Genomic DNA, 15,000 nt, shown 5'->3' with positions numbered 1-15,000 from the left:
ACAGCATGTAATCTGGTCCTTAACCTGCTAACTCCTACAGCATGTAATCTGGTCCTTAACCTGCTAACTCCTACAGCATGTAATCTGGTCCTTAACCTGCTAACTCCTACAGCATGTAATCTGGTCCTTAACCTGCTAACTCCTACAGCATGTAATCTGGTCCTTAACCTGCTAACTCCTACAGCATGTAATCTGGTCCTTAACCTGCTAACTCCTACAGCATGTAATCTGGTCCTTCACCTGCTAACTCCTACAGCATGTAATCTGGTCCTTACCCTGCTAACTCCTACAGCATGTAATCTGGTCCTTACCCTGCTAACTCCTACAGCATGTAATCTGGTCCTTAACCTGCTAACACCTACAGCATGTAATCTGGTCCTTAACCTGCTAACTCCTACAGCATGTAATCTGGTCCTTAACCTGCTAACTCCTACAGCGTGTAATCTGGTCCTTAACCTGCTAACTCCTACAGCATGTAATCTGGTCCTTAACCTGCTAACTCCTACAGCATGTAATCTGGTCCTTAACCTGCTAACTCCTACAGCATGTAATCTGGTCCTTAACCTGCTAACTCCTACTGCATCTATTGATATCTGTATTGAGCCAATGTTGCCATTAGTTATATGTTAACTATATATTTTAAATCTGAATCCACCTTCTCTCTGGGTAGAACCTTTAAATATTAGTCCACCTTCTCTCTGGGTAGAACCTTTAAATATTAGTCCACCTTCTCTCTGGGTAGAACCTTTAAATCTTAATCCACCTTCACTCTGGGGAGAACCTTTACATCTGAATCCACCTTCTCTCTGGGTAGAACCTTTACATCTTAGTCCACTTTCTCTCTGGGTAGAACCTTTACATCTGAATCCACCTTCTCTCTGGGTAGAACCTTTAAATCTTAATCCACCTTCACTCTGGGGAGAACCTTTACATCTGAATCCACCTTCTCTCTGGGTAGAACCTTTACATCTTAATCCACCTTCACTCTGGGTAGAACCTTTACATCTGAATCCACCTTCTCTCTGGGTAGAACCTTTACATCTTCCACTTTCTCTCTGGGTAGAACCTTTACATCTGAATCCACCTTCTCTCTGGGTAGAACCTTTACATCTTAGTCCACTTTCTCTCTGGGTAGAACCTTTACATCTGAATCCACCTTCTCTCTGGGTAGAACCTTTAAATCTTAGTCCACCTTCTCTCTGGGTAGAACCTTTAAATCTTAGTCCACCTTCTCTCTGGGTAGAACCTTTACATCTTAGTCCACTTTCTCTCTGGGTAGAACCTTTACATCTGAATCCACCTTCTCTGGGTAGAACCTTTACATCTGAATCCACCTTCTCTCTGGGTAGAACCTTTACATCTGAATCCACCTTCTCTGGGTAGAACCTTTACATCTGAATCCACCTTCTCTCTGGGTAGAACCTTTACATCTTCCACTTTCTCTCTGGGTAGAACCTTTACATCTGAATCCACCTTCTCTCTGGGTAGAACCTTTACATCTGAATCCACCTTCTCTCTGGGTAGAACCTTTACATCTTAGTCCACTTTCTCTCTGGGTAGAACCTTTAAATCTTAGTCCACCTTCTCTCTGGGTAGAACCTTTACATCTTAGTCCACTTTCTCTCTGGGTAGAACCTTTACATCTGAATCCACCTTCTCTCTGGGTAGAACCTTTAAATCTTAGTCCACCTTCTCTCTGGGTAGAACCTACCTCTCCTGTTCTATTATAGTCCTAGTCAGAGAGATTCTCAACTAGAATAGCTACATTGTGTCCTTCCTCCAATTCCTGACAGTTCCATTAGGTTTCATAACATCACTGTCGAATGTTCTCAGTTAATAGGAGACATATTGTAGACACACATTTACATCATTAATGACTCAATGGAAATCCATCAGGACAAAGTCAAATACACACACACACACACACACACACACACACACACACACACACACACACACACACACACACACACACACACACACACACACACACACACACACACACACACACACACACACACACACACACACACACACACAACCTTATCCTCATAAACCAGATAGGAGATGAATAAGTCAGCCCCTGAACAGATGGCTTCTCTCTCAGTCTCAGATAAGACAGAGTCCTAGAAACACCCCACACACCCTACATGCCCCCTATTCCCTACATATTACTCTGGTCTAAAGTAGTGCACTATAAATGCCTCCCTATTCCCTACATAGAGCTCTGGTCAAAAGTAGTGCACTATAAATGCCTCCCTATTCCCCACATAGAGCTCTGGTCAAAAGTAGTGCACTATAAATGCCTCCCCATTCCCCACATAGAGCTCTGGTCAAAAGTAGTGCACTATAAATGGAAAAGGGGGCCATTTGGGACACATAACTAAACACACGAGGACCTCATCATGACTAAACACACGAGGACCTCATCATGACTAAACACACGAGGACCTCATCATGACTAAACACACGAGGACCTCATCATGACTAAACACACGAGGACCTCATCATAACTAAACACACGAGGACAAGGTCATCATTAACTGCTGTCACGTTCGTCATACGAATGAGACCAAGGTATAGCGTGCTATGCGCACATTCTTCTTTATTTAAAGAATGAAACACTGAACAAACTAACAAAATACTAAACATAGAACAAGATCCCACAAACACCAAAGGAATATGGCTACCTAAATATGGTCCCCAATCAGAGACAACGATAAACAGCTGCCTCTGATTGGGAACCATATCAGGCCACCATAAACATACAAAACCCCTAGACAATACAAAACCCCTAGACAATACAAAACCCCTAGACAATACAAAACCCCTAGACAATACAACCCCCCTAGACAATACAAAACCCCTAGACAATACAAAACCCCTAGACAATACAACCCCCCTAGACAATACAAAACCCCTAGACAATACAACCCCCCTAGACAATACAAAACCCCTAGACAATACAAAACCCCTAGACAATACAAAACCCCTAGACAATACAAAACCCCTAGACAATACAAAACCCCTAGACAATACAAAACCCCTAGACAATACAAAACCCCTAGACAATACAAAACCCCTAGACAATACAAAACCCCTAGACAATACAAAACCCCTAGACAATACAACCCCCCTAGACAATACAAAACCCCTAGACAATACAAAACCCCTAGACAATACAAAACCCCTAGACAATACAAAACCCCTAGACAATACAAAACCCCTAGACAATACAAAACCCCTAGACAATACAAACCCCTAGACAATACAAAACCCCTAGACAATACAAAAACCCCTAGACAATACAAAAACTAGCGTATCCACCCTAGTCACACCCTGAGCTAACCAAAATATAAAGAAAACAGAGCCATCTCAGGTCAGGGCGTGACAACTGCTGTATGTGGCCCTAAACCACTGTAAAGAAAACAGAGCCATCTCAGGTCAGGGCGTGCCAACTGCTGTATGTGGCCCTAAACCACTGTAATGTAAACTAAGTCTCTCGCCTCCAGCTGCTTTCTGTGTTGCAATGTCAGGCTAAAAAACACAAGATCCTCTCAGGTATGTAGCTTTTGGTTTGCAGCGTTCTATAATATAGTAATATAACATAGTAACATAATAATATCAATATATTCTAGACACCAACCGATAAGGATGGAGGAGGCTAGTGTGCTAGCCAATAGGAATAGAGGAGATGTGTGAGCTAACCAATAGGAATAGAGGAGATGTGTGAGCTAACCAATAGGAATAGAGGAGATGTGTGGGCTAACCAACAGGAATAGAGGAGATGTGTGGGCTAACCAATAGGAATAGAGGAGATGTGTGGGCTAACCAATAGGAATAGAGGAGATGTGTGGGCTAACCAATAGGAATAGAGGAGATGTGTGAGCTAACCAATAGGAAAAGATGAGATGTGTGGGCTAACCAATAGGAATAGATGAGATATGTGGGCTAACCAATAGGAAGAGAGGAGATCAGTGTACTCTTCAATAGGAATAGAGGAGATCTGTGTGGACTAACCAATAGGAATAGAGGAGATCTGTGTGGACTAACCAATAGGAATAGAGGAGATCTGTGCGTACTAACCAATAGGAATAGAGGAGATCTGTGTACTAACCAATAGGAATAGAGGAGAGCTGTGTGTACTAACCAATAGGAATAGAGGAGATCTGTGCGTACTAACCAATAGGAATAGAGGATATCTGTGTACTAACCAATAGGAATAGAGGAGATCTGTGTGTACTAACCAATAGGAATAGAGGAGATCTGTGTGTAGACGTCCAGCATGCGGTTTCCGTCCACGTCCACCAGGTAGTTTCCTCTGCTCTCCTCATAGTTACAGAAGAAATTGATTGCTCCCACGTTCTGGGAGGGAGGGAGAGAGAGAGAGAGAGAGAGAGAGATAAGGTATTCAGTTAACTCAGTCTAGACACAGAGAGAGACTGTGTGTCTGCGTTGTGTGTGTCTGCTTTGTGTGTGCACGCATGCAAGCGTGTGACGCAATAATGCATTGTTTTATTTCATCATCAAAACAGCCTCACACACATACACACTCTCTCTTGGCATACCTGCATCTCTCCCAACTGTTTGGTCAGCTCCTGGTGGGGGAGGAGAAGGAGGGAGGGGAGGAGAGAGGAGGAGAGAGGAGGGAGGAGAGAGGAGGGAAGAGGGAGGGGAGGAGAGGAAGAGAGAGATGTCAGGTCGGGGTGGTTCCTCAACAGTAGGTTAATGTATCTCAAAATGGCAGTCTAGTCCCTCCATAGTGCCCTGGTCTAATAAAGTATATTCCCTCCATCGTGCCCTGGTCTAATGCAGTCTATTCCCTCCATACTGTCCTGGTCTAATACAGTCTATTCCCTCCATAGTGCAGTCTATTCCCTCCATAGTGCCCTGGTCTAATAAAGTATATTCCCTCCATAGTGCAGTCTATTCCCTCCATAGTGCCCTGGTCTAATAAAGTATATTCCCTCCATAGTGCAGTCTATTCCCTCCATAGTGCAGTCTATTCCCTCCATACTGTCCTGGTCTAATACAGTCTATTCCCTCCATAGTGCAGTCTATTCCCTCCATAGTGCCCTGGTCTAATAAAGTATATTCCCTCCATAGTGCAGTCTATTCCCTCCATAGTGCAGTCTATTCCCTCCATAGTGCAGTCTATTCCCTCCATAGTGCCCTGGTCTAATAAAGTATATTCCCTCCATCGTGCCCTGGTCTAATGCAGTCTATTCCCTCCATACTGTCCTGGTCTAATACAGTCTATTCCCTCCATAGTGCAGTCTATTCCCTCCATAGTGCCCTGGTCTAATACAGTCTAATCCCTCCATAGTGCCCTGGTCTAATACAGTCTATTCCCTCCATAGTGCCCTGGTCTAATACAGTCTATTCCCTCCATAGTGCCCTGGTCTAATACAGTCTATTCCCTCCATCGTGCCCTGGTCTAATATAGTCTATTCCCTCCATAGTGCCCTGGTCTAATGCAGTCTATTCCCTCCATAGTGCCCTGGTCTAATGCAGTCTATTCCCTCCATAGTGCCCTGGTCTAATACAGTCTATTCCCTCCATAGTGCCCTGGTCTAATGCAGTCTATTCCCTCCATAGTGCCCTGGTCTAATACAGTCTATTCCCTCCATAGTGCCCTGGTCTAATGCAGTCTATTCCCTCCATAGTGCCCTGGTCTAATACAGTCTATTCCCTCCATAGTGTCCTGGTCTAATGCAGTCTATTCCCTCCATAGTGCCCTGGTCTAATGCAGTCTATTCCCTCCATAGTGCCCTGGTCTAATGCAGTCTATTCCCTCCATAGTGTCCTGGTCTAATACAGTCTATTCCCTCCATAGTACCCTGGTCTAATGCAGTCTATTCCCTCCATAGTGCCCTGGTCTAATACAGTCTATTCCCTCCATAGTGCCCTACCCTATGGGTCCTGGTCTAATGCAGCCTACTCCCTCCATAGTGCCCTACCCTATGGGTCCTGGTCTAATGCAGTCTATTCCCTCCATAGTGCAGTCTATTCCCTCCATAGTGCCCTGGTCTAATACAGTCTATTCCCTCCATAGTGTCCTGGTCTAATGCAGTCTAATCCCTCCATAGTGCCCTGGTCTAATGCAGTCTATTCCCTCCATAGTGCCCTGGTCTAATGCAGTCTATTCCCTCCATAGTGCACTGGTCTAATGCAGTCTATTCCCTCCATAGTGCCCTGGTCTAATGCAGTCTATTCCCTCCATAGTGCCCTGGTCTAATACAGTCTATTTCCTCCATAGTGCCCTGGTCTAATGCAGTCTATTCCCTCCATAGTGCCCTGGTCTAATACAGTCTATTCCCTCCATAGTGTCCTGGTCTAATGCAGTCTATTCCCTCCATAGTGCCCTGGTCTAATGCAGTCTATTCCCTCCATAGTGCCCTGGTCTAATGCAGTCTATTCCCTCCATAGTGTCCTGGTCTAATACAGTCTATTCCCTCCATAGTACCCTGGTCTAATGCAGTCTATTCCCTCCATAGTGCCCTGGTCTAATACAGTCTATTCCCTCCATAGTGCCCTACCCTATGGGTCCTGGTCTAATGCAGCCTACTCCCTCCATAGTGCCCTACCCTATGGGTCCTGGTCTAATGCAGTCTATTCCCTCCATAGTGCAGTCTATTCCCTCCATAGTGCCCTGGTCTAATACAGTCTATTCCCTCCATAGTGTCCTGGTCTAATGCAGTCTATTCCCTCCATAGTGCCCTGGTCTAATGCAGTCTATTCCCTCCATAGTGCCCTGGTCTAATACAGTCTATTCCCTCCATAGTGCCCTGGTCTAATGCAGTCTATTCCCTCCATAGTGCCCTGGTCTAATGCAGTCTATTCCCTCCATAGTGCCCTGGTCTAATACAGTCTATTCCCTCCATAGTACAGTCTATTCCCTCCATAGTGCCCTGGTCTAATACAGTCTATTCCCTCCATAGTGCCCTGGTCTAATGCAGTCTATTCCCTCCATAGTGCCCTGGTCTAATACAGTCTATTCCCTCCATAGTACAGTCTATTCCCTCCATAGTGCCCTGGTCTAATGCAGTCTATTCCCTCCATAGTGCAGTCTATTCCCTCCATAGTGCCCTGGTCTAATACAGTCTATTCCCTCCATAGTACAGTCTATTCCCTCCATAGTGCCCTGGTCTAATGCAGTCTATTCCCTCCATAGTGCAGTCTATTCCCTCCATAGTACCCTGGTCTAATACAGTCTATTCCCTCCATAGTGCAGTCTATTCCCTCCATAGTGCCCTGGTCTAATACAGTCTATTCCCTCCATAGTACCCTGGTCTAATGCAGTCTATTCCCTCCATAGTACAGTCTATTCCCTCCATAGTACCCTGGTCTAATGCAGTCTATTCCCTCCATAGTACAGTCTATTCCCTCCATAGTGCCCTGGTCTAATACAGTCTATTCCCTCCATAGTACCCTGGTCTAATGCAGTCTATTCCCTCCATAGTACAGTCTATTCCCTCCATAGTACCCTGGTCTAATACAGTCTATTCCCTCAATAGGGTTCTGTTTGGGACGAAGCCTGTGTGCAACACAGTGTTCAGGATGGGTGTGACAGTCCACTGTTCCCATCGCAGGGTCACACAGAGGTCACCATTGAACCCATGTCAAATAGAAGGAGCCAGACAGCTATAGTTCCTACTGGTCCATGGTGCTGTTAGTGACTCTGTGTGGTTCAGTACCTGTTAACAGACAGCTATAGTTCCTACTGGACCATGGTGCTGTTAGTGACTCTGTGTGGTTCAGTACCTGTTAACAGACAGCTATAGTTCCTACTGGTCCATGGTGCTGTTAGTGACTCTGTGTGGTTCAGTACCTGTTAACAGACAGCTATAGTACCTACTGGTCCATGGTGCTGTTAGTGACTCTGTGTGGTTCAGTACCTGTTAACAGACAGCTATAGTTCCTACTGGTCCATGGTGCTGTTAGTGACTCTGTGTGGTTCAGTACCTGTTAACAGACAGCTATAGTTCCTACTGGTCCATGGTGCTGTTAGTGACTCTGTGTGGTTCAGTACCTGTTAACAGACAGCTATAGTTCCTACTGGTCCATGGTGCTGTTAGTGACTCTGTGTGGTTCAGTACCTGTTAACAGACAGCTATAGTTCCTACTGGTCCATGGTGCTGTTAGTGACTCTGTGTGGTTCAGTACCTGTTAACAGACAGCTATAGTTCCTACTGGTCCATGGTGCTGTTAGTGACTCTGTGTGGTTCAGTACCTGTTAACAGACAGCTATAGTTCCTACTGGTCCATGGTGCTGTTAGTGACTCTGTGTGGTTCAGTACCTGTTAACAGACAGCTATAGTACCTACTGGTCCATGGTGCTGTTAGTGACTCTGTGTGGTTCAGTACCTGTTAACAGACAGCTATAGTTCCTACTGGTCCATGGTGCTGTTAGTGACTCTGTGTGGTTCAGTACCTGTTAACAGACAGCTATAGTTCCTACTGGTCCATGGTGCTGTTAGTGACTCTGTGTGGTTCAGTACCTGTTAACAGACAGCTATAGTTCCTACTGGTCCATGGTGCTGTTAGTGACTCTGTGTGGTTCAGTACCTGTTAACAGACAGCTATAGTTCCTACTGGTCCATGGTGCTGTTAGTGACTCTGTGTGGTTCAGTACCTGTTAACAGACAGCTATAGTTCCTACTGGTCCATGGTGCTGTTAGTGACTCTGTGTGGTTCAGTACCTGTTAACAGACAGCTATAGTTCCTACTGGTCCATGGTGCTGTTAGTGACTCTGTGTGGTTCAGTACCTGTTAACAGACAGCTATAGTTCCTACTGGTCCATGGTGCTGTTAGTGACTCTGTGTGGTTCAGTACCTGTTAACAGACAGCTATAGTTCCTACTGGTCCATGGTGCTGTTAGTGACTCTGTGTGGTTCAGTACCTGTTAACAGACAGCTATAGTTCCTACTGGTCCATGGTGCTGTTAGTGACTCTGTGTGGTTCAGTACCTGTTAACAGACAGCTATAGTTCCTACTGGTCCATGGTGCTGTTAGGGACTCTGTGTGGTACCTTGGAACGGGGTCCTGGGACCTCGGTCTTCATGGAGGGCCCGTCGTATTCAAACTCCATCTGAGTCTTAGCTGCTGCCTTACTCGCATACCTGCAGCCTGTCCACACACACACACACACACACACACACACACACACACACACACACACACACACACACACACACACACACACACACACACACACACACACACACACTTCATCTTAACCTTAGTCAAGGACAAACCCTCCATTCATTATGTTATGCCGTATCAGCCTTAGTTCCTGTCTGTCTGGCCACAGGGTTATATCATTAGTCTGTCTGGCCACAGGGTTATATCATTAGTCTGTCTGGCCACAGGGTTATATCATTAGTCTGTCTGGCCACAGGGTTATATCATTAGTCTGTCTGGCCACAGGGTTATATCATTAGTCTGTCTGGCCACAGGGTTATATCATTAGTCTGTCTGGCCACAGGGTTATATCATTAGTCTGTCTGGCCACAGGGTTATATCATTAGTCTGTCTGGCCACAGGGTTATATCATTAGTCTGTCTGGCCACAGGGTGATATCATTAGTCTGTCTGGCCACAGGGTGATACCATTAGTCTGTCTGGCCACAGGGTGATATCATTAGTCTGTCTGGCCACAGGGTACGTAGGGTGATATCATTAGTCTGTCTGGCCACAGGGTGATATCATTAGTCTGTCTGGCCACAGGGTATGTAGGGTGATACCATTAGTTTGTCTGGCCACAGGGTATGCAGGGTGATATCATTAGTCTGTCTGGCCACAGGGTTATATCATTAGTCTGTCTGGCCACAGGGTGATATCATTAGTCTGTCTGGCCACAGGGTACGTAGGGTGATATCATTAGTCTGTCTGGCCACAGGGTACGTAGGGTGATATCATTAGTCTGTCTGGCCACAGGGTGATATCATTAGTCTGTCTGGCCACAGGGTGATATCATTAGTCTGTCTGGCCACAGGGTGATATCATTAGTCTGTCTGACCACAGGGTATGTAGGGTGATACCATTAGTCTGTCTGGCCACAGGGTATGCAGGGTGATATCATTAGTCTGTCTGGCCACAGGGTTATATCATTAGTCTGTCTGGCCACAGGGTGATATCATTAGTCTGTCTGGCCACAGGGTACGTAGGGTGATATCATTAGTCTGTCTGGCCACAGGGTACGTAGGGTGATATCATTAGTCTGTCTGGCCACAGGGTGATATCATTAGTCTGTCTGGCCACAGGGTGATATTATTAGTCTGTCTGGTCACAGGGTGATATCATTAGTCTGTCTGGCCACAGGGTGATATTATTAGACTGTCTGGCCACAGGGTACGTAGGGTGATATCATCAGTCTGTCTTAACCATGTAGCTGACCTCTGTTTTATGATTGAGGAAGCTGACTCATTAAGAGACTGTTGGCTACAGGGAACAGCAGCAAGGTCAGTAGTGTGACATTTCTACCAGTGTATATGTGTGTGTGTGTGTGTGTGTGTGTGTGTGTGTGTGTGTGTGTGTGTGTGTGTGTATACCACACAGTGATATAACTGGAATAGAGCATTAGCTGATTGCATATAGATATTACCTCTAACAGACATAACCATAACCTGTACACACTACTGTTCCTACTACCTCTTATGTGTGTGTGTGAGCGGAGTGTGTGAGGGGAGTGTGTGAGGGGAGTGTGTGTGAGCGGAGTGTGTGTGAGCGGAGTGTGTGTGAGCGGTGTGTGTGAGCGGAGTGTGTGAGCGGAGTGTGTGAGCGGAGTGTGTGTGAACGGAGTGTGTGTGAACGGAGTGTGTGAGCGGTGTGTGTGAGCGGAGTGTGTGAGCGGAGTGTGTGAGCGGAGTGTGTGTGAGCGGAGTGTGTGAGCGGAGTGTGTGAGCGGAGTGTGTGAGCGGAGTGTGTGAGCGGAGTGTGTGAGGGGAGTGTGTGAGGGGAGTGTGTGAGGGGAGTGTGTTAGCGGAGTGTGTGAGCGGTGTGTGTGAGCGGTGTGTGTGAGCGGAGTGTGTGAGCGGAGTGTGTGAGCGGAGTGTGTGAGCGGAGTGTGTGTGAGCGGAGTGTGTGTGAGCGGAGTGTGTGAGCGGAGTGTGTGAGGGGAGTGTGTGTGAGGGTAGTGTGTGTGAGGGGAGTGTGTGTGAGCGGAGTGTGTGTGAGCGGAGTGTGTGTGAGCGGTGTGTGTGAGCGGAGTGTGTGAGCGGAGTGTGTGAGCGGAGTGTGTGTGAACGGAGTGTGTGTGAACGGTGTGTGTGTGAACGGAGTGTGTGTGAGCGGTGTGTGTGAGCGGAGTGTGTGAGCGGAGTGTGTGAGCGGAGTGTGTGAGGGGAGTGTGTGAGGGGAGTGTGTGAGGGGAGTGTGTTAGCGGAGTGTGTGAGCGGTGTGTGTGAGCGGAGTGTGTGAGGGGAGTGTGTTAGCGGAGTGTGTGAGCGGTGTGTGTGAGCGGAGTGTGTGAGCGGAGTGTGTGAGCGGAGTGTGTGAGCGGAGTGTGTGAGCGGAGTGTGTGAGCGGAGTGTGTGAGCGGAGTGTGTGAGCGGAGTGTGTGTGAGCGGTGTGTGTGAGCGGTGTGTGTGAGCGGTGTGTGTGTGAGCGGAGTGTGTGAGCGGTGTGTGTGAGCGGTGTGTGTGAGGGACATGTACCTGGTGCAGTGAGCCTGAGGTTCTGCTGGAGGGAGAGGACCAGCTGCCTGCTGAGCAGAGAGGACGCCATGACTCAGAACAATAGAATGAGGCAGAGAGAGAAAGACAGTCCTCAACACCTGCCTTCACGCCACCTGAAGACGGAGGGAGAAATGTCATATACAATCAGAGGACACAGAGAGAGAGGACACACAGAGAGAGAGAGAGAGGACACACACAGAGAGAGGGGACACACACAGAGAGAGAGGACACACACAGAGAGAGAGGACACACACAGAGAGAGAGGACACACACAGAGAGAGAGGACACACACAGAGAGAGAGGACACACACAGAGAGAGAGGACACACACACAGAGGACACACACACAGAGAGAGAGGACACACACACAGAGAGAGAGGACACACACACAGAGAGAGAGGACACACACAGAGAGAGAGAAGACACACACAGAGAGAGAGGACACACACAGAGAGAGAGGACACACACACAGAGAGAGAGGACACACACAGAGAGAGAGAAGACACACACAGAGAGAGAGAGGACACACACACAGAGAGAGAGGACACACACACAGAGAGAGAGGACACACACACAGAGAGAGAGGACACACACACAGAGAGAGAGGACACACACACAGAGAGAGAGGACACACACACAGAGAGAGAGGACACACACAGAGAGAGAGGACACACACACAGAGAGAGAGGACACACACAGAGAGAGAGGACATGTGTGGAGTGTGTGTGTGGAGTGTGTGTGTGTGTGTGTGTGTGTGTGTGTGTGTGTGTGTGTGTGTGTGTGTGTGTGTGTGTGTGTGTGTGTGTGTGTGTGTGTGTGAGAGTGTGGAGGCATTATGGGTGGGGTTATGATAACTAAAAGGCATCTGAGGAAAACTGACTGGCTTCATTAATACCATAGTTGCAACATTCTGGAAACATTCCCAAAATCCTATCAGGTTTTGATCAACTGCATAAATCCCCAGGTGGTATAAACTGTATAAATCCCCAGGTGGTATAAACTGTATAAATCCCCAGGTGGTATAAATCCCCAGGTGGTATAAATCCCCAGGTTGTATAAACTGTATAAATCCCCAGGTTGTATAAACTGTATAAATCCCCAGGTGGTATAAACTGTATAAATCCCCAGGTGGTATAAACTGTATAAATCCCCAGGTGGTATAAACTGTATAAATCCCCAGGTTGTATAAACTGTATAAATCCCCAGGTGGTATAAACTGTATAAATCCCCAGGTGGTATAAACTGTATAAATCCCCAGGTGGTATAAACTGTATAAATCCCCAGGTGGTATAAACTGTATAAATCCCCAGTTGGTGTAAACTGTATAAATCCCCAGGTGGTATAAACTGTATAAATCCCCAGTTGGTGTAAACTGTATAAATCCCCAGGTGGTATAAACTGTATAAATCCCCAGTTGGTGTAAACTGTATAAATCCCCAGGTGGTATAAACTGTATAAATCCCCAGGTTATATAAACTGTATAAATCCCCATGTTAACAGAGAAGCCAGTCTCCAGGTCTTTACTCTCTCCATGTTAACAGAGAAGCCAGTCTCCGGGTCTTTACTCTCTCCATGTTAACAGAGAAGCCAGTCTCCGGGTCTTTACTCTCTCCATGTTAACAGAGAAGCCAGTCTCCAGGTCTTTACTCTCTCCATGTTAACAGAGAAGCCAGTCTCCGGGTCTTTACTCTCTCCATGTTAACAGAGAAGCCAGTCTCCAGGTCTTTACTCTCTCCATGTTAACAGAGAAGCCAGTCTCCAGGTCTTTACTCTCTCCATGTTAACAGAGAAGCCAGTCTCCAGGTCTTTACTCTCTCCATGTTAACAGAGAAGCCAGTCTCCGGGTCTTTACTCTCTCCATGTTAACAGAGAAGCCAGTCTCCAGGTCTTTACTCTCTCCATGTTAACAGAGAAGCCAGTCTCCAGGTCTTTACTCTCTCCATGTTAACAGAGAAGCCAGTCTCCAGGTCTTTACTCTCTCCATGTTAACAGAGAAGCCAGTCTCCAGGTCTTTACTCTCTCCATGTTAACAGAGAAGCCAGTCTCCAGGTCTTTACTCTCTCCATGTTAACAGAGAAGCCAGTCTCCAGGTCTTTACTCTCCCATGTTAACAGAGAAGCCAGTCTCCAGGTCTTTACTCTCTCCATGTTAACAGAGAAGCCAGTCTCCAGGTCTTTACTCTCTCCATGTTAACAGAGAAGCCAGTCTCCAGGTCTTTACTCTCTCCATGTTAACAGAGAAGCCAGTCTCCAGGTCTTTACTCTCTCCATGTTAACAGAGAAGCCAGTCTCCAGGTCTTTACTCTCTCCATGTTAACAGAGAAGCCAGTCTCCAGGTCTTTACTCTCTCCATGTTAACAGAGAAGCCAGTCTCCGGGTCTTTACTCTCTCCATGTTAACAGAGAAGCCAGTCTCCAGGTCTTTACTCTCTCCATGTTAACAGAGAAGCCAGTCTCCAGGTCTTTACTCTCTCCATGTTAACAGAGAAGCCAGTCTCCAGGTCTTTACTCTCTCCATGTTAACAGAGAAGCCAGTCTCCAGGTCTTTACTCTCTCCATGTTAATAGAGAAGCCAGTCTCCAGGTCTTTACTCTCTCCATGTTAACAGAGAAGCCAGTCTCCAGGTCTTTACTCTCTCCATGTTAACAGAGAAGCCAGTCTCCGGTCTTTACTCTCCCATGTTAACAGAGAAGCCAGTCTCCAGGTCTTTACTCTCTCCATGTTAACAGAGAAGCCAGTCTCCAGGTCTTTACTCTCTCCATGTTAACAGAGAAGCCAGTCTCCAGGTCTTTACTCTCTCCATGTTAACAGAGAAGCCAGTCTCCAGGTCTTTACTCTCTCCATGTTAATAGAGAAGCCAGTCTCCAGGTCTTTACTCTCTCCATGTTAACAGAGAAGCCAGTCTCCAGGTCTTTACTCTCTCCATGTTAACAGAGAAGCCAGTCTCCGGTCTTTACTCTCTCCATGTTAACAGAGAAGCCAGTCTCCAGGTCTTTACTCTCTCCATGTTAACAGAGAAGCCAGTCTCCGGGTCTTTACTCTCTCCATGTTAATAGAGAAGCCAGTCTCCAGGTCTTTACTCTCTCCATGTTAACAGAGAAGCCAGTCTCCAGGTCTTTACTCTCTCCATGTTAACAGAGAAGCCAGTCTCCGGGTCTTTACTCTCTCCATGTTAACAGAGAAGCCAGTCTCCGGGTCTTTACTCTCTCCATGTTAACAGAGAAGCCAGTCTCCAGGTCTTTACTCTCTCCATGTTAACAGAGAAGCCAGTCTCCAGGTCTTTACTCTCTCCATGTTAACAGAGAAGCCAGTCTCCAGGTCTTTA

At 46.7% G+C, this 15,000-nt stretch overlaps 1 protein-coding gene and 2 long non-coding RNA genes across 4 annotated transcripts in view; all 3 read right to left on the bottom strand.

Annotated features, from left to right (window-relative positions):
* LOC127920897 (uncharacterized) overlaps positions 1–1,842 on the bottom strand; it is a 3,759-nt gene extending 1,917 nt beyond the window's left edge. Inside the window, exons 1-2 of the long non-coding RNA XR_008107869.1 lie at positions 1,600–1,842; positions 421–961 (exon numbers count right to left, since the gene is read on the bottom strand). This is a non-coding gene — a long non-coding RNA (uncharacterized LOC127920897). The remainder of the gene's footprint in view (positions 1–420; positions 962–1,599) is intronic.
* LOC127920895 (4-aminobutyrate aminotransferase, mitochondrial-like) overlaps positions 1–15,000 on the bottom strand; it is a 40,390-nt gene that overhangs the window by 7,718 nt on the left and 17,672 nt on the right. For both annotated transcript variants that reach the window (XM_052504912.1, XM_052504913.1), the window contains exons 2-5: positions 11,658–11,791; positions 9,033–9,130; positions 4,569–4,598; positions 4,248–4,365 (exon numbers count right to left, since the gene is read on the bottom strand). In XM_052504912.1, coding sequence (XP_052360872.1) covers positions 4,248–4,365; positions 4,569–4,598; positions 9,033–9,130; positions 11,658–11,727 — 316 coding nt within the window. In that variant the 5' untranslated portion in view covers positions 11,728–11,791. The remainder of the gene's footprint in view (positions 1–4,247; positions 4,366–4,568; positions 4,599–9,032; positions 9,131–11,657; positions 11,792–15,000) is intronic.
* LOC127920896 (uncharacterized) lies at positions 4,637–9,011 on the bottom strand. Its single transcript, XR_008107868.1, has 3 exons — positions 8,368–9,011; positions 7,855–8,300; positions 4,637–7,720 (listed from the first exon to the last, which is right to left on the bottom strand). It is a non-coding gene; the product is annotated as an uncharacterized LOC127920896 (long non-coding RNA).

The sequence above is a fragment of the Oncorhynchus keta genome, unplaced genomic scaffold (genome assembly GCF_023373465.1).
Source record: "Oncorhynchus keta strain PuntledgeMale-10-30-2019 unplaced genomic scaffold, Oket_V2 Un_contig_2110_pilon_pilon, whole genome shotgun sequence".
In the NCBI taxonomy this organism is placed as follows: Eukaryota; Metazoa; Chordata; class Actinopteri; order Salmoniformes; family Salmonidae; genus Oncorhynchus; species Oncorhynchus keta.
The sequence above is the reverse complement of the archived record's forward strand: the minus strand, read 5'-3'. Positions and strand labels throughout refer to the sequence as shown.